This window comes from Thermobia domestica, chromosome 1, assembly GCF_964235325.1.
Source record: "Thermobia domestica chromosome 1, izTheDome1.hap1.1, whole genome shotgun sequence".
NCBI classification, from domain to species: Eukaryota; Metazoa; Arthropoda; class Insecta; order Zygentoma; family Lepismatidae; genus Thermobia; species Thermobia domestica.
The window spans coordinates 30,269,065-30,289,708 of NC_137454.1; the positions used below are offsets into that span (position 1 = coordinate 30,269,065).

At 34.5% G+C, this 20,644-nt stretch overlaps 1 protein-coding gene across 2 annotated transcripts in view; it reads right to left on the reverse strand.

The window, feature by feature from the left end:
- LOC145684157 (uncharacterized) overlaps positions 1 to 20,644 on the reverse strand; it is a 143,945-nt gene that overhangs the window by 22,921 nt on the left and 100,380 nt on the right. For both annotated transcript variants that reach the window (XM_081756130.1, XM_081756140.1), the window contains exon 14: positions 20,239 to 20,612. In XM_081756130.1, the coding sequence (XP_081612256.1) occupies positions 20,239 to 20,612 (374 nt within the window). The remainder of the gene's footprint in view (positions 1 to 20,238; positions 20,613 to 20,644) is intronic.

Here is a 20,644-nt window from a genome sequence, read left to right on the forward strand (position 1 = left end):
TCCCAATTTCGAAACCCCAGAACGATTGACCGTGTCAATTTTGTTTTATGGGCGAAAAACTTATGTGATTTTAGATAGGGAGAATACACGTAACACAGCCATACAAAGAAACAAAAGTTCTGTGCAGCGTACCCCAGGTATGGATTCGATGTATTTTTGTACACAGAATCCAAATTTCGAAACCCCAGAACGATGATCGTGTCAATTTTGTTTATGGGGCGAAAAACTTATGTGATTTTAGATAGAGATGCAAGGGCTCGGAAAAAAACCGGCTTTTTTGGAAAAAAAACTCGGTTTTTTCTGCTTTGCTTTTTTGCTTCGGAAATTTTGGGCTTTTTTCAAAATACTGCTTTAAATTGATAAAAAAGACTTTGTATCGCTTCTCTATAACACAAAAAATCATTTAATTAGTGGTTGATGCTGATAATAATATAAAACATCGAAAATAAACTATGAATTCGAAAAAATATTTCAAACAATTTTTCTTCAACATATTTACATTATGAATTCCACAGAATTAACCAATGTATATAAATAATAATTTTTTAACCTCCTATATACAAAAGTAAGCAGAGTTGGCAAGAACCGTGGTTGTTTTTGAAAATGCCAAAAACCCCTTTTTTGGGGGATGTTTAAACCAGGCTTTTTTGGTTTAAACCAGGCTTTTTTGACTTAGATTTTTTGCTTTATGTATTTATATTACATATTCACAGAAATAGCCTAAGTTTGTTTCGCCTTGATGTTATTATGCAACAGCGGGGTTATGCCGGAAGAATTCCCATAAGCTTAAAGAAGTGCGGTCAGTAAATTTCTTAAGTTGAGAAACTCCCGCCCTAGCCATTGGGAAAATCCCGTCATTACTTGAAATGTAAGACAATAACGGGAAAATCCTGTATTGCTTTGCATGTAAAATTTAAAGGTCAACGTACCATAATCAGCACGCTAAAACTGAGGTATTAAATTACAAATTTAGTACCGGTACGTAGATATCATTGAAAGTCCAATCCAAGCTAATGTTGGAAGCTACGTACGCAATCGATAAATTTGCCAATTTCTATCAATATATTTAAGCAATATTGGCTTCTTTATAAAACAACACGCATTTAGGCATGTAGAAATATACAATTTGGTTGTTTCGTATATTTAGGCTTAACATCCTTACGAAACCGAGGTTATCAAGGGAGAAGACTTTCGCTTAAACTGACATCCGAACCGCTACTTGGGTTACGCATGAAAGAAGGATTGTGTTCGACCGAGAATTGAACATGGGACACCTTGATTAAAAGGTGAAAGGGAAATAAAACTATTGCAGGTAGTTTGATATCTGGAAACGTTACCATGAAGTTCACACGATTCGCATTTTTCATTCTTTTTATTTTTGTGGTTTAAACCAGTTATTAAAAAAAAAAAAAATTGGTATAAATCAGCCAACCCTAAAAGTAAACACTTCTTTTTAAAGAATACACAAATAACTAGCAAAATAGTATGTAGTATTTTTACTTCAAAATATTCCATACCCTCTTTTGAAACAAAATAAAATTAAAATAAAACATAAGAGAAATACTTAGATTTATATGATACACTTAAAGGCTGCACATCTAGAGCTTTTGGTTCTGTATATTCTTGAAATTCTACAGTTAAGTTTTATAGAACCACCATCACAGTTTACCCAATCCTCAAGTTTTCTGAATTTTTAACAAGAGGATTCAACATATCATTACGGAACTCCCCCCCCCCAAAAAAAAAAAAAAAAAGAGACTACGGAATATATTTAAGTTAAGCTAAACACAACTGCACAACAAACATGACTGAGTGATTAGCTTTTGCGCTTCTATCGGGACGTCCGGGATTCAACCAGCATTCAACCATTCTGACAAAGCTTTTCTTCATTCCATCTGTGAATGTAGAAATAGTGCGTGTACTGTGAGTTGGGCGACTTCCTTTTTTATTGTTTTTAAATCGTTATTATTACTAATTACCAGCAGTGACGGTTTTGCGAAGGTTAGAGGGGAGGTCTTTCGGACTGAAGCCCGTTCCCCAAAGTTACGGAATGTCTGCAACAAACGAAATATCTATTATTTATGCCTTTACTCATAAACTTTAAGCTCCCGTCAAATAAAAATTACGAATGTTTAAAAGAAAACTAAACATTAGTAAGAAACCCTTCCCAAAATACTTTTCTAAATCCGCCACTGATTCTCAGTATAAAATGATTTTTAAAGTTGTATCCGGAAGATTATTGCTAAACATATAAACGAAACGAAATATTAGTTTATACCTGTACTCATAAACTTCAAGCACTTCCCAAATAAAATTAGGACTTTTTAGGAAACGAAACAATCAGAAAAAACCCTCCTAAAGTACTTTTCTAAATCCGCTACTGATTATTTGTATAAATTGGTATTCAAGGTTGTGTCCGGAAAATTACTGCTAAATCACTTCACAGCTACAGTATAACAGAAATGTGGAAGTACGGTTTGACGGATATATTGAAAAACGTACGCTTTGACGGATAATAGAAAAACGGGCAAGTTTAACTTTTGCGCTAGAAGCTAGAGTACTAAAAGCTCTTAGAAATGAAACACGGATGACAAACTAGAGAAGAAAAAGATGTCGATAACTCAAAAGTTAAAATAAAGTTAAATAGCCTCTAAAATTACCCTCAAATACTACATTCTTCATGTTAGCTTTAATTCGTAAAAACGTGCTCCATCCATCTTGATGGTGAATTTCAGAGCGAAATATCACATTCAGGTCATGGCATTTTTATCTAACTATAGAATATACTATAAGAAAGCTATTTAGATAGAAAAAATCATGAAGTTGAAAAAGCCAAAATTTCCAAAATTCTCGTTTTTTTCCCAAAAAGCGGCTTTTTATGTGAAAAAAACCATCGATTCAAAAAAGCCGGCTTTTTTGCATCTCTAATTTTAGATAGGAGAATACCACGTAACACAGCCATACAAAGAAACAAAAGTTCTGTGCAGCGTACCCCAGGGTATGGATTCGATGTATTTTTGTACACAGAATCCAAATTTCGAAACTCCAGAACGATTGACCGTGTCAATTTTGTTTTATGGGCGAAAAACTTATGTGATTTTTAGATAGGGAGAATACACGTAACACAGCCATACAAAGAAACAAAAGTTCTGTGCAGCGTACCCCAGGGTATGGATTCGATGTATTTTGTACACAGAATCTCAATTTCGAAACCCCAGAACGATTGACCGTGTCAATTTTGTTTTATGGGAGAAAAACTTATGTGATTTTAGATAGGGAGAATACACGTAACACAGCCATACAAAGAAACAAAAGTTCTGTGCAGTGTACCCCAGGGTATGGATTCGATGTATTTTGTACACAGAATCTCAATTTCGAAACCCCAGAACGATTGACCGTGTTAATTTTGTTTTATGGAGAAAAACTTATGTGATTTTAGATAGGGAGAATACACGGTAACACAGCCATACAAAGAAACAAAAGTTCTGTGCAGCGTACCCCAGGGTATGGATTCGATGTATTTTTGTACACAGAATCCAAATTTCGAAACCCCAGAACGATTGACCGTGTCAATTTTGTTTTATGGGCGAGAAACGTATGTGCTGTCTTCTACGTAACAAAATTAGCTGAAGTTTTTCGCCAATAAAAAAAAACAACTGACGGTCGATCGTCTTGGGATTTCGAAATTCGGATTCTGTGTACAAAAATACATCGAATTCATACCCTGGGGTCCACTGCATAGAACTTTGTTCTTTTGTATGGTTGTGTTACGTGTATTCTTCCTATGCAAAGTCGCCAAATTTTTCGCCCATATGGGGACGCGGTGGCTCAGTGGTAGAGCGTTCACCTCCGGTGCTTGGGGTCCCTGGTTCGATCCGTGCCGTGTGGACTTTGTGGTGGACAAACACCGTGCTCGTGGGTTTTCTCGGGGTTCTCCAGTTTCCTCCCACTTTCTTCATTCCACCATTTCACTCATCTCTCATCATCACCGTCTCCTTTAGCCTAACCGGCATAACTGTGGGACGTAAAACTTAAAGATTTCATTTCATTTTTTTCGCCCATAAAAAATTGACGTTCGATTGTGTTGGGGTTTCGAAATTTTAATTCTGCGTAACAAAATACATCGAATCCATAGTCTGGGGTCCGGTGCACAGAACGTTTATTGTATTTAATTTTTATTTTTATTTATTTATTTATTTTTGTGTGCGGTTGTGTAATTGAACGCAATAATTTTCTAGGAAAGATGAAGTTTCGCCAATAGGTAGACAGTTTTAATCCATTCTCTAGAAAAATGATATGGGTTTTAGTGCAGAATCTAAATCGAAAACTAACACTATGCTAAAATACTTGAAGACAACTTGTGAAAAACGTGGGGATGGAGACTAGAAAAACAAGACAACGATGATTGAAAAAAGGAAACTCTCTTAACTATAGAACATGATATAAGAAAAATTGAAAATGTCAGTTAGTTTGAGAGCCTAGGTAAAGCAAGAATAGGAACTGTGAAAAAATATCTTAGAAGGAAGAAAAGCAAACTTTGTATATTGGTGAATAAAACGTCAGAAAAATATTTACCAAATGCTCATTTGGGCAATTGCGTACGAAGCAGGAATACGGATAAAACAGAATTTTAGGGGGAGGGGGGGTGGATCAAAAGATTGCGATCTCGGCCAATAATTAATTTTTGGATCAGGGGCCACAAAATTTTTAAACGGCCTCTAAATCGAGTTTTCGTATTTTCTACGGAATAAGCACATCATACTGATTTAACTGATAGTTTGGGTTCGGCTACGCTATATGTAATTCTCCAGATATAAGGCCTACAAGAAAATTTTTGATTGAAATATATTGGATCTTTTGGGCCAATTGGATCAAGGGCCACAAACTTTTGGATGGGCCTTAAATCGAGTTTTCGTATTTTCTACAGAATAAGCACATTATACTGAGTTAACTGATAATTTGGGTAAGGCTACACTATATGTTGTTCTCCAGATGTAAGGTCTAGAAGAAAATTTTTGATTGAAATATACTGGAGCTTTTGATGCAAAAATGAAAGATACCTAAATGCTTTCAAAGCTATGGAGAAGATAAGGGAAAATTAGCTAATGACATGAGAAAGGAATGGCGAGGAAGTGTTTGAAACAGAAAGTAAGGAAGGAACATTGCAAATAATTTGAAAAGAGGAAAAAGAGAGCTTTCGTAGAACTAGAGAAGGAATATGATACCATACCTAGGAAGCAAATACTGAAAGAATGTTTACAGATTCGAATGGGAGAAGAAAGAATTATAGCTGAAACAACTAAACGAAGATCACCAATGAAAAAGTACGGACGAACCATGAAAAGAGTAAATGGTTCGAAGTGAACTGATCTAAAAGAAGACAGTGTGCTATCTTCTACAAGAGAACAAAGAAAAGAAAGACATTAATATTCGCACACAACTTAATTATTTGGAGAGAATCCGAAGTAGAAGAAGGACAATTGGATGCTTGGAATAAATATATAAAAGAGGATAGCCTTCGTATAAGCTAAAATTGTGTCAAGTAACAAACATCAAGACAAACAAATAACATTATGCGGGAAACCATTGAAGATATCAGAATATGAGTTCAGAAGTAACGGCAGATGGTCGAATGAGAAAAAACTATAGCAAGGATTTTACAGACGATTTGGAACCGTAACACATGTACGAAAATTAAAATAATACTATACAACATGTACCGTGAATTTTCGTTGATCTCGAAAGAAAGAAAATAACATATTGTAACAGCAGTTGCTTGACTTTGATTAATTAGTCTGCGTTTTTAACGCTAATGAGTCGTTACTAGAACGTGCCTATCTTGTGATTGACTTGCATGCCATCTTGTGGCTAGCCCGTGAACCTTGTGTAGTAGGCAAGATTGCGTCAGTTCTAAGCTCAGGTAGGTTGAGAGAAGATTAGCTTGTAATGTCTCTTCCGTTGTATAAACTTAAATAATAAGTTAAATAGAGTATAAAATTTACTGGGCGAGTAATCCAAAGGAGAATTTTCACCTTTAAAGTGGGTCAAGTTTTAGACTAACGTAAACTAAATTCAAACATTTTATTTTTCCCTTTTAAATGGTGATAATTCTTACTTTGGTGTTTAAATTAAAATTAGTGCATTCGTTACTTATTGGCTTACTACTAAATTTGACTGAAACACATTTTGAAGGTGACATTTTGAAAAAATAAAAGTTAATTATTCTTAAACATGGAGGTTTAATCGATCGAACCGTTTTTTCTTATGCATGTATTAAAGTTACGCTGCAAACACATACTTTGTACCCAAAACAACCCACACGTAAAAACATGGATAATCACTACAAGAGAGTAGAGCAGAGGTCAAGTAAGGGTGTTCCCTAGAAGACAAGAATAACAAACACAACCATGAAATACATTCAACCAAAAGTATGTCCTACAAAGAGTAGTGAAATCAAGGGTGCGTTGTTATGAACTCACAAAAGACCTCTTGTTAAAGAAGTAACTGGACACGAACATGAAAGGAAACAAAGAAGACCAAGGAACAAATATTTCGATAAAATGTCCAGGATGAAGAAGATATTAAAAGGACATTGTACACTCATGTCCAAAATGATTGTCGCATATCTATAGCTGTCTTCTTATGAGAATATAATTTGATAACGATTTTGCAGGGTACTTTTAATACTGATACTACGTGTATAATCGGAAAATGTACATTTGTTGTAAATTTCATACGAAAAGAATTATAAATGCGAAACTTAGAATGAGTAAAAGAAAATGTTGCTAAATGGACAAGAAAGTTTTATTTTCGTTTTATTGTTCTTATTTACTGCTCTTTTGACATGAAATTTTCCACATACATGTCTTTGCCGTTTATACACATACTAACGTTATAAGAAATACCGGGCGAATTCATTATCAAATTATATGCCTACAACAACATATTTACAGACATGCGACAATAATTTTGGACATGAGTGTACATATCTAATAATGGAGAATAATCAAATCGTGAATTTTTCAAGGACATGAAAATGAAATGAAATCTTTTAGTTTAATATTCTATGGTTATGTCTTTTAAGCTAAGGGAGACGATGATTAATGCAGATGAATGATGATGAAAGACCTAATGGAATACGAATGTGGGAGGAAACTGGAATACCCCGTGAAAAACCATGGACACAGTGCTGTCCACCACTTGGACGGGGATCGAACCAGGGACCCTATGCATCAGAGGTAAGCGCTCTACCACTGAACCACCGTGCCCCCCAGGGGGAATTTTAAAAGATGACGATAAGAGAGGAGAAAAAATGGTTAGGACATTGAAAATAAATTATGTTCTGAGGGTCATAACAGAAGGTATGGTGAAAGGGCAATGCGGAAGAGAGGAAAGATTACACATTTAATGTACAATATAAAAGCGGAAAACTGCATTACGATAAAAAGATTAGCGACGGCGCACCGTGCATGAAAGCTTTCCAACTTGAGACAAATAACTGGCAGCGATTACAAAATACGAGGCGTGTCTGGAAAGTAAATACCGTTTTTTAAAAATACTGAAATAATTATGTTCAAGCCAAATTTATTTTTACATGAAATAACACACCTTAAACTATTTTTCGACATACTTTCCACCAATGTTCAAATTCTTGTCAGAGCGGGTGACCAACCAGTGTCCGGCAAGTAGCCAGGGGGTAAAACTATCAATACGGAACGATACTGTGAGACTCTGAGAAAACGTCGGCGTGCAAGCCAAAACAAAAGGAGAGGAATGCTCAGTAAAGAAGTTGTATTGCTTCATGACAATGCTTGTCCCCATATTGCTGGTGCCACCCGAACGTTAATCCGACAGTTTGGTTGGAAGCAGTTTGACTACCTGACGTGTCAAACGTTGGAAGCAGTTTGAATATCACTTGTTCCTGCACCTGAAGCGCGAGCTTGGGGGTAAGCGCTTGGAAGTGACGACGACGAAAAAAAAAAAACAAAAAAAAAAACATGGAGTTACGGTTCTCTTCAGTAGCGGATGTTTCTTTGAGGAAGGTTTGGACACGCTGGTCACCTGCTCTGACAAGTGTTTGAACATTGGTGGAAACAATATTGAAAAATAGTTTAAGGTGTGTTATTTCATGTAAAAATAAATTTGGCTTGAACAAACCTGTTTTACTATATATATATATATATATATATATATATATATATATTTTGACAAAACGGTATTTACTTTCCGAACATGCCTCGTATTAACGACTATGATGTTAGTAAATGTATTTGTTGGTAATCCTACTTGAAAGAAACAAAGCTACAAGTACAACTTGGCACAAAACTCTTGATGGACCTAAAGTATACAAGGACAAGGGTCCAACTGATAAACGACCCCCACACGTTTTATTGCTTCTTTGCCTTTACTCAAATAAGGTGAGTGATTTCTTTGCAATCACTATGTGTCAATATAAAGCAGTTATCGAGAATATTATTTTTTAAAGATATAATTTTGTAAAACATGCAGAAATGCAACATAATTTTAATACAATTATTTATGTAGCTTAATTTAACTCACACCACATTACACCTTAATTACTCTTAATAACATGTATTAATACATTAAAGTGAAAATTCGCAATCTGGTTTGATATGTGGAGCTATTGTGAATACAACTGCGCAAGAAATTACGCAACACTACGGAATTCCGGAAAGCTCCTCCATTAATACATGCTTCATGAGTGATGCTAAAACGTTAGGGCAGCGATAAAAATCCTGAAATCAGTGTTGCATAAGCAAACTATTTTCGGAGTGGATGGTGCCAAAGTATTGGGGCAAAGATTACGCAATGAACACAAAAGAAACTTGCCAAGTGGTACTCAATCCTCAATACTCGCTGCTAAAAATCTAGATACCTAGCACATTGTCATTCTTGAACTATATGAAAAGCTCGACTATATTTTTGATCTTAAATATAGATTAACTTCAATTTAAAATTCATCTTTACCTAGCATCAGAAGATATCCATTGAAGTAATTATTTCAAAATATAAGATTTTATTCTCATTTTGTCGTTCTTGTTTTTCATTACTGTTGGCACATTAAGTGACGCAATTACAGAACTTCTTTACATTACTATTCATGGAATGTAGGATTGTACTTTTATCTTTTAATTGAATAAAGCTATATTATACCTAGTGTATACGAATATTCTTTGCACAGGCGTTGATTAACCAATCAGTCAGTTAATCAGGATTTCTTCTTTTATATATAGAGACTAGCCTTCGGCTAGCTGAAGGCTTCGCTTCAAGACCCGGAATTGTTCGGCTTACTGCCTGGCACTTCTGATATCCTTAACATGTCTCCAATCTGAATGGATTTCGAGATATGGCCATATTATAACAATTGCAAGCCCTACCTTTTTTCTTCCTTTCTAAGGGAAATATCAAAATACGCTGACACATTTCTTTAATTAACATGCCCTTACTATTAAGGGATTTCGATATATAGTCAAGTTATTTTAACAGTTACAACCCCTACCCTTTTATCTTCCCACCTTTTATCTTCCTCTCTAAGGGAATCATCAAAAAATGCTTAAATACATCTTTAATTATTTTAAATAAAAATTCTGAATACCAAACTTCATGTCTCTTTCCTTAACTGATTTCGAGATACGGCCATCTTATTTTAACAATTGTACTCCACCCCTTTTCTTCCCTTCAAGGACACATATATCTATATCTATATCTATCTATCTAGACATCTATCTATCTATCTATATCTATCTATCTATCTATCTATATATATATATATATATATATATATATATATATATATATATATACAGAGAAAAACATGTGTCCTATTTTAAATGAGAAGTCCAAATACCGAATTTCATGTTCCTTACGTTAAAAGATTCCGAGATATGGAACATCTTATTGTAATTCCCATACGTTTTCCTTCTTAGCCACTTTTCTTCCCTTCTATGTAAAGTAATAATAATAATAATAATAATAATAATAATAATAATAATAATAGAGATGCAAGGGCTCGGAAAAAACCGGCTTTTTTGGAAAAAAACTCGGGTTTTTCTGCTTCGCTTTTTTGCTTGGGAATTTTTGGGCTTTTTTGAAAATTCTGCTTTAAATTGATAAACCAAATTTTGTTTCGCTTCTCTACAACACAAAAAGTCATTTAATTAGTGGTTGATGCCGATAATAATATAAAACCTCGAAAATAAACCATGAATTTCGAAAAGATATTTCAAACAGTTTTACTTCTCAACATATTTACATTATGAATTCCAAAGGATTAACCAATGTATATAATAAGATTTTTTTTAACCTCCTACATACAAAAGTAAGCAGGGTTGGCAAGAGCCATGGTTGTTTTTGAAAATGCCAAAAACCCGTTTTTTGGGGGGAGTTTAAACTAGGCTTTTTTGGTTTAAACCAGGTTTTTTGGGTTTAGATATTTTGCTTTATGTATTTATATTACATATTGACAGAAATAAGTTTGTTTCGCCTTGGTGTTATTATGCAACAACGGGGTTATGCTGGAAGAGGTCACATAAGCTTAAAGAAGTCCGGTCAGTAAATTTCTTAAATTGAGAAACTCCCGCCCTAGCCATCGGGAAAATCCCGTCATTACTCTAAATGTAAAACAATGACGGAAAAAATCCTGTTATTGCTTTGCATGTAAAATTTAAAGGTCAACGTATCATAATCAGTACGCTAAAACTGAGGTATTAAATTACAAATTTAGTGCGTACATATCATTGAAAGTACAATCCAAGCTAATGTTGGAAGCTACGTAGGCAATCGATAAATTTTGTCAATTTATATCAGTATATTTAAGCAACCTTGGCTTCTTTATAAAACAACAGGCATTCAGGCATGCACAAATATACAATTTAGTTTCGTTTCGTATGTTCAGGCTTAACATCCTTACGTAATACCGAGGTTATCAAGGAGAAGACTTTCGCTTAAAGTGACATCCGAACCGCTACTTTGTTTACGCATGAAAGAAGGGTTGTGGTTCGACCGAGAATCGAACATGGGACACCTTGATTAAAAGGTGAAAAGGAAATAAAACTAATGCAGATGGTTTGATGTATGGAAACGTCACCATGAAGTTCACACGATTCGCATTTTTCGTACCTTTTCTTTCTTTTTTTTTGTTTAAACCAGTTGTTTTTATTTTTTTAAAAAAAGAAGAAAAACAGCTGGTGTAAACCAGCCAACCCTAAAAGTAAATACTTCTTTTAAAAAAATACTCAAATAAGTAGCAAAATTCTATGTAGTATTTTTACTTCAAAATATTCCATACCCTCTTTTTGGAACAAAATAAAATTAAAATAAAACATAAGAAAAATACTTAGATTTATATGATACACTTAAAGGCTGCACACCTAGAGCTTTTGGTTTTGTATATTCTTGAAATTCTACAGTTTTATATAAGCACCATCACGGTTTATTCAGTCCTCAAGTTTTCTGTATTTTTAACAAGAGGGATTGAACATAAAGGGTGTGAGATAAGAACATGGTAACCCATAATTTTACTATTTTAAAAAATTAGAAATTTTCTGCTGCACAATCCATTTTGAAAGTCGGAAAGCTGATTTTTCACATAAGTCTATACATGAGGGATTAAACGAAGCGGTATGCGTTGCTGCCTATCTGATGCTGCGTAACTCAGCAATTGAAAATTTGTTAGTTACCATGTTCTTGGCTCACACCCTTCATATCATTATGGAACTCTCCCCACCCCACCAACACACACACACAAAAAAAGGACTACGGAATATATTTAAGTTAAGATAAATACAACTGCACAACAAACATGATTGACTGGAGCTTTTGCGCTTCTATCGAGAAGTCCGGAATTCAACTCAGCATTCGACCATTCTGACAAAACTTTTCTTTATTCCATCTATGAAGTAGAAATAGTGCGTGTACTGTGAGTTGGCTGACTTCATTTCTTATTGTTTTTAAATCGTTATTATTACTAATTACCAGCAGTGACGGTTTTGCGAGGGTTAGGGGGGGGGAAGGGGGCGGTCTTTCGGACTGAAGCCTGTTCCCCAAAATTACGGAATGTCTAAAACAAATGAAATATCTATTAGTTATGCCTTTACTCATTAACTTTAAGCTGCCGTCAAATAAAAATTACGAATGTTTAGAAAAACTAAACATTAGTAAGAAAAAAACCCTCCCAAAATACTTTTCTAAATCCGCCACTGATTCTCAGTATAAAATGATCTTCAAGGTTGTATCCGGAAGATTATCGCTAAATATATAAACGAAACGAAATACAGTATTAGTTATGCCTGTACTCATAAACTTCAAGCTCCTCCCAAATAAAATTAGGAGATTTTAGAAAATGAAACAATCAGAGAAACCCGTCCCAAAGTACGTTTCTAAATCCGCTACTGATTATTTGTATAAATTAGTATTCAAGGTTGTATCCGGAAAATTATTGCTAAATCGTTGCACAGCTACAGTATAACAGAAATGTGGAAGTACGGTTAGACGGATATATTGAAAAACGTACGCTTTAACGGATATATAGAAAAACGTAAGTTTAACTTCTGCGTTAGAAGCTAGAGTATTAAGCTCTTAGAAATGAAACAGACGACAAACTGAAATGACATCGAGAAGAAAAAATATCGATAACTCAAAAGTTAAAATAAAGTTAAATAGCCTCTAAAATTGCCCTCAAATACTACATTCTTTATGTTAGCTTTAATTCGTAAAACATGTGCTCCATCCATCTTGATGGTGAATTTTAGAGCGAAATATGGCATTTAGGTCATGGAATTCTTATCTAAGTATAGAATATACTATAAGAAAGCTATTTAGATAGAAAAATCATGAAAATGAAAAAAGCCAAAATTTCCAAAATTCTCGTTTTTTCCCCAAAAAAGCCGGCTTTTTATGTGAAAAAACCATCGATTCAAAAAAGCCGGCTTTTTTGCATCTATAAATAATAATAATAATAATAATAATAATAATAATAATAATAATAATAATAATAATAATAATAATAATAATAATAATAATAATAATAATAATAAAAACGCTGAAGCATGTGGTAAATTATTTTAAATGAAAAGTACATATACCAAAGTTCGTGTTTCTAATCTTCACAGATTCCCAGATATGAACATTTTAAGATAAGAATTGTCACCCCTCTTTCCCCGTTTCCTAGTTGCGTATCTAAAAAACTTTGTTAGTGGGACCTTACATCAAAAATCCTATGCCCTATTCAAATATCAAGTTTCTAGCTTAAGCGGTTTGGCTTAGACGTTGGTCAATCGATCAATCAGCCAGGACTTTTTTTACATATAGAGAGAGATTAGGAAACAGAAATCACATTATAAGTTGGATATATTTCGGTTTTATAGCAGAGATTTTTGTCAACCCCTGTATAATAGATGTCTTTTCCATCCACTGCAATTACAATTAAAATTTTCAATGAAGAAAAAGTTTTCATTGCATTTACAGTAATTTAGTCGTCTATATAAGATTACAAAAGGTCTCAACTATGAAATAACAAGAACATTTTTGATTGAATTAAATATATTGAATTTTGTGGATCAGGGGCCACAAAATTTTTGAACGGTCCTTAAATCGAGTTTTCGTATTTTTTACGGAATAAGAACATCATACTGAGTAAATTGTTAGTTTTGGTTTGGCTACACTATTTGCAGTTCTCGAAATATAAGGCCTACAAGAAAATTTTTGCCCTTGGATCTTTTGATCCAAAAATGTACAAATCAATATACTGTTATTTTCAATATTATGATAGAACTTGATGAATTTTCTTATTATTCAATTGATGTGTTCTTGTGTAATAAATCAGTGCTATCGCGCGTGCATCTGGGTTTGATCTGCAGTATGCTATAAAATTTTCTGGGTTGACTTTATATTATGAGACTCTCGGACTGGAAAGCTAGTAAAATTGGCGAAGACAGCCGATGTGCAGATCGAACTTCGTCCAATTGAAAGATGGTTGGCCACAATGTGTGTGATCTGCAAGGCCAGGTTTTTATTTACTAATTTCTAGTTTTTATATATATATATATATATATATATATATATTATAAGTTCTAGCTATAAGTGAATTTTCTCATGCATTGACAATAATAATTATTAATTAAACTTATTGCAAGCATAAATGTGCACAAGATAATCACATAATGAATATTGCTGACAGGTATTCATTTACATCCACATCTTCAGCAATCCAGAAACTTGAATTATACCCTAGTTATATGGTATTCCAATATAACTCTTTTTTCTCTTGAAATCGTAACAATACGTTCTGACATCCGTATTTGCGATATTGTAACGCAGTAATAGCATACATAGCTACGAGCACAAATGAAAATACAAACTGATCATAGTAAATATTTACTATTATTGGTCTGTGTTAAAAGTTTCGGCAATATATCCTTGCATTCATCGGTCACATTCTGATGAAGACAGATATATTGCAGAATCTGTAACATAAGCAGTAAAAAATAAATAAATAAATAAAAAAAAAAGTTTGCGTTGGTCAAATTTTATTTTTCATTTAACTCAAAAGCCGGTTCGACGTACACGTTTACGGACCCTCATAGTGTTTCTACGGGCAGTTCTACGTACACGTATACGTCTCGTGTAGTAGTGACGAAATGATGCATATTCTGCCATCTGTTGTTTTCCCACATGAATGAAAACTCATGTCACTCAAGAGTAGACTGCCATCTGCTAGTTTTCCAAACTGTACCACACAAAGTTGGACTTCTAAATTAACAAGAACACTAGACAGAAGGAGTACTTTTAAGGTTTTATTTTCATTATTATTTTTGTTATTATAGGATAAATGTCATTATTTATACATTTTTGTGTAGTGTGAAGTAGTTTTGTTTACAAGTCCTGAAAATTTTATTGTAATTGAGCAAATAGTATTTACGATAAGTTCAATTTTGTGAGATTATATAAAAATTGCTGTTTTGGTGAATTAAAATTACGCCTCTCGCAGCAGCTGTTGGGTATTTAACTCCCGGTTCTAAAGTTATACGTAGTTCGAAAGCTAGAATGAGAGCTTTCAATAAGAAAATTCCTTCTTGCTGAAAAGGAGAATAGACAAGGACAGAAGGAGGAAGAAGATATCTAAGAGACAGCAAATGGTGTTCTTAAGGAAGTGTGTAGAGGAGAACAGCACACCGAAAGGACTTCGGATAATTAAGAAAGGATTGATCTATCAATCAGTGAGATACAAAAAGTTGATTAGAAAGCAGAAAAGCAGCTGATGTGGGACACCTAAGGAGGAGAACTATAGAAGTGGAAGATAGTGAGAAAGGAATTCAAAAAGAGAGAGCGAAAATTGAAGATAAGTTATTGATATTTGTGAGAGAAGAAGTAATGACAGATCTGAAGAACTGGGAAAAGAAATGTGAAGAGAAAGAGAGAGGAAGATTGAAAGAAAAAGGAAAGAAGAGATGGACTGTGCAAGAAGAAGTAAGGTCAAATAGGGTAGTAGTGATGGGAAATGTAAAATTAACAGACGAAAAAAAGGCTATAAGTTTAAAGTAAAAGAAGAGAAGACAGAAGTAAAAGAGGTAGTATTCACAGTAGAACAAGCAATTATGGAAATAAAAGAACCAGAACAGAGGGAAAGAATTAGGAGGAAAGCAGTAGCCATAGTAAAACAAAACATCAATAGAAAAACAGGAAACCTTAAGAAAGAAGAGAACGAAGGATTAAGAAAGTTAAGGAGAAGAAAGGACATCGTGGTAGAACAGGCAGATAAAGGAGGAGCGACAGTGGTAATGGAGAAAAAATGGTACAAAAAGAAACTATAAAAGAACTATGTGATGACACGTATGAAGTAGTGAGAGATAAAGATGTGAAAGATGATATAAGAAACAAAATAATTGAGGAGGGAGAAAAACAAGGTTTCAAGAAATTAATCAATAAAACAGGAAGAATACCGAATAGAAAGGTTTTCCCAAAATACATAGAAAAGAAATCAAATTAAGATCGGTGATGGATTGTAGGAACAACATTTTCGAATCATTGGAAGAAGAAATAAAGCAGGTTGCAGAAGAGATACGAGAAGGACAAGAGTGTACTAGAGTTAAAACACAGAAGAGGTAAAAAGTGTCCTAAAACGAATGGGAGAGAGAAAAGAAAGAACTATATTGTTCAGTGTTGATGTAAAGGCGCTGTTTCCGAACATCAAGAGGGAGTACGTGTTAAAAACAATAGAAGAAGAAATGGAAAATAAGATTATAAGAAAATGGAAATTTGAGTGTTGAAGGTCCTAAGGCTGATATGGGAGAATAGCGTATGCATGATAGGTGAAAAATTGGTGAGGATAAAAGAGGGGCTAAGCATAGGTTCGAGACTGAGTCCGGTACTAGCAGAGATTGTAATAAACAGGTGGGAACAGAAAGTAAAAGAAGGAGGAGGACAAAATCATATAATGTTTTGTAGATATGTAGATGATTGCCTTGGAATATGGAAAGGAACTAAGAGACAGTTGGAGAAATTTGTTAAAGCAATTGAGGACGAAGAAAACGGGCTTAGGCAAGAAATGGAGATAGAAGAAGAGAGGAAAATCAACTTCATGGACATGATTATAGAGAAAATAGGAGGAAAATTCGAGACGATGTAGTACAGGAAAGAATGCGATGCCGGATTATACTGCCACAAGAGAAGTGACGTAGACAGGGGGAGTAGGAAGAATTTTATACAGAACATGAGAAAGAGGATAGAAATGATAGATAGCGACGAAGAAAGAAGGAAAAAACATAGAAATACTGTGCCAGTTATTAAAGGGAAATGGATACAGAAGAGAAGACTTAGAAGAAAGAAAAAGAGGAAGAAAAGAGGAGGAAGCAGAGAAAGAGGGAAAGAGATAGTTTGTTATTGAAAGTTTAGGCGAGAAAACAGAGATCCTGAAGAACTTGTTGAGGAAGGAAGGAAATAAAACTTACAGGAAAGGAGGTAAGAGGATAATAGACTAAGTGAGAGAAAAAAGAAAGAAGAAAGAAAAGGAGATATGATCAGAAGAGGAAGGAGTAGTGTACCAAGTTAACTGTAAAGCGTACGACATAAAGTATATAGGGAAAACAGGAACGAGATTAGAATAAAGGATAAAACAACATAAGGACAATGCCAGACTAAAAAAAGAGAACAACGCAAAATATAAACACATTAAAGAAAAGGGACATGAGATAAATTGGGAAGGAATAAAGGGGTTAGAAAGGGAGAAAAGGAGTGTGATAAAAAAAAGTGGAAAGAAAGCCAGAGGATTAAGAAATATGGGAAGGAGAAGTTGATGAATTGGTCTAGTGGGCTTGTAATACATGAATTATGGGAAAAGATGATAGACAAAATAGAAAGAAAGAATTAAAAGGATCAACACGAGCTGTTGGAGCAAGTGTACAATGGAGAACAGCAGATGGGCATAGCGAATAGAAAGTGTAAGTGACAAACACCTAAGTAAGAGTTTCATAACAGGTGCGCAAAAAGAGAAAATGATCACACTAATTAAAAATTTACTTTTTAGAGCCAATTAAAAGTTTACGTGGGCATGTCTTGCAGATTGTATATAAGCTGTCAAAATCGGATATTTCTCTCATAATGTGTCTGAGGAAGGCTGTGTTACATAGCCGAAACTGTAACACAGATATATAATCTTATATATATATATTTATATACTGCTTTGGTCAGTTGAGTTTTATCAGCTATCAAGAAAATCCCATTGATTACTTGAAGCACGATAAACAGATATTAGACAAAACACATTATTACCTTTTATAGTGCTGTCAAAATGTCTTGAGCCGTGGCAAATATGCAAACTAAAGCTCATACCCACGCGTTGAGCTAATAAGAGTTCAGCTATTGCTAAGCGAGAGAGCCTTGCAGCCGTCTACGCCAAAGGGAGTGGAATTCCTTCAGCCGATAACATCGCTTGCAACGAAAGACTAGGTGTCAAGTCAATATGGTATATCTATAGCAGTGAAAAGGCCAATGATATTGTTCATATGTTGTATTTATCACGCAGTAACAGACTACAAACATCAACCGCTAAAGTACGTGTGAAATGAAGTGAAAGTGCATAAAGAAAGATTTGATCCCTGGATTAAGTGAAGTATCCCAGAAGACATGCTGCACTGGAAGATTTGTCACTCGGAAGCTGACAGCTGGGAAGAGAAGATAAGAAACCAAAGAACACAGGCAGTTATAGCGAATGGATACGTACAAAAAGAGTAAAGCATACTTTTTTTACTATATAATCCTTGAATCCACAAAGCACTATCTTTCTACAGACGAAGGCAGCGGGAAGTAGTATACTTATTACAGAATAAAGACAATCTCTGTCAAATTTTAAATAACTTAATAGTAAAACTGAAATTATTACGTCTGTATATTTATCAAGTGATATACTTTTTAAGAACTCTACTATTTCCTTAATATGTCACGATGTATGTTGAAAAAGGAACTTATACCCAGAAATCACATATTTAACAAGTCAATATTAAAATGCACAGAATTTGTAACATTTTCACAAGAAAATAAAGCATAATCACTATCTAGGAAGGGTTCAATAACTAATTTGTCCAAAACAGGAAAACACACACACAAAATATTTAAATCAGAAGACGAATATCGATAAGCACTCGCTGTTCAGCAAGCACTCACCAGCGAATGCTATAGACAGAGTGTGCTGTATAATACTAATTTCTTAGTCAATATACGTATATTCAAATGATTCAATGTACGTATATTTAAAGGTGCGTATGCTAACCACATAGCCACAAGAGAGCTCAATACAATTCACATAACTTTTACAGCGAGAGAAAAAAAGAACACTTAAAAAGCATGTATTAAAATTAATCACATTCTTGCAAGTTCACTCTCGTAATGGGGCTGCAGATGGTCAGAAGAATGGATTTATTAGATTGGAGGACTGACACCCCCCAGTGGACGAGGATGGAGGTTCATTGTTTAAACTTATACTAGTGAAACGAAAAAGTAAAAATTTCTTTACCAATACAATAAAATTTCGCGAAAGCATGGTACTCTCTGCCACAAAGTGAAAGAAATATTTCTCCTCAGGAAATCACTTTTCTCATACAAAGTAAGGATTCATTTTAACGAGAGGACATTCCTCCCTCACCCATCCCGTTCCCTGAACTCTGCTCATACCTTATTATGTTGATAAATACATAATTATTGTTACGAATCGGAAATATAGAACTGTAAATTCGTTTTCGTAATGAAGCACTAACCTAAGCCAGATTAAGAAATAAAATATTGAAAATTTAATTTCATACTGACTTAGAAATACTGTACGCACATAAAGTCTCTCCCTGATAACAAACATTAATAACAAGAAAACAAAGAACGAAAGAAGCATGTGGTCTGAAAACATCGCCTGTATGATACTTCAAGATTTTGCCACAGCTTGTGCTGCCATCTACTTCCAGAGATTTTCTTTATTCTGCAACTGACCGCAGCGCGACAGTCATTTGTTTAAAAATGGTGTCAGCACAGCAGAAAGGGAAGTGTGTATTGTGGTATCATGAAACAAAGTTTCCTATCACAGTTCAACGAACATTCAGGAGAGAGAGAGAGTATAGAGAGCAACACGAGATGTTAAGAACATAAAGGAATGGTATAAGAAGTTTATTGGAACAGAAAGTGTTTTAGATCGTGATAGAAGCGGTAGACCGAGTGTTAGTGAGGAACATGTGGAAGCTGTCCGTATTGCTTTAATCCGAAGCCCACGGAAATCCTTGCGTTGCGCATCACGTGAACTGGACATCCCGAAGTCAACTGTGTTAAAAATTTTACACAAACGCTTGAAGTTATACATATACAAGTTATACGCAGATTGTTCATGCGTTAACACAAGAATACATTCCCCGACGCGCAAGTTTCGCATGTGACATCGCATGGGCAACTAATGGAGCACATATGGAAATCCTCTAAATCAGTTTTTAAAAAAATCCCTATTATTTGCCGCAAACTGCATCCTTCTGTCGTTCTTAGTTTTCTTGTTATTAATATTTGTTACCGGGGAGAGACATTATATCCACCCTGTATGTTATACACACAAGACATAACCGAGCATTCCGTCCATCACATATTTTCTCCTCTTTTTGATTTGCTTTTTAAAATAGCAAAAAACAATTTATATATATGAGGAAATGATGACAAGAAAACATGGAAGAAAATGGGTAATTAATATTATCTTACTTTTGATTCAGATGGTGGAACCGCTCCGTTCATCACAGAGCCATTACTTGATTCTTCTTCAGCTTTTGTAGAACTAATATCCTCTTCATCAGAAACTACTTCAACTTCAGCCTCTTCTTCTTCTGCTTTAATTACATCACCTGCATCACACGGTTTTTCTCCTTCTTCTTCTGCTTGTATTTCAGCCTCTTCTCTTTCTCCGTTAACTACATCACACGCTTCATCTTCTTCTTCTTCAGCTTCAGCTTCTGCCTCTTCTTCCCCTTCCTCCTCCTGTTCCTCTTCCGCTTTACTAACACTTTCATCAATGATCTCTGAAGGCTCTTCTTGTACTTCTGCATTGTCAACCTCATCTACAGCGTCTTCTGCTTTTTCTGAGAAAGAAGCATCGAAAACTATAAACTTT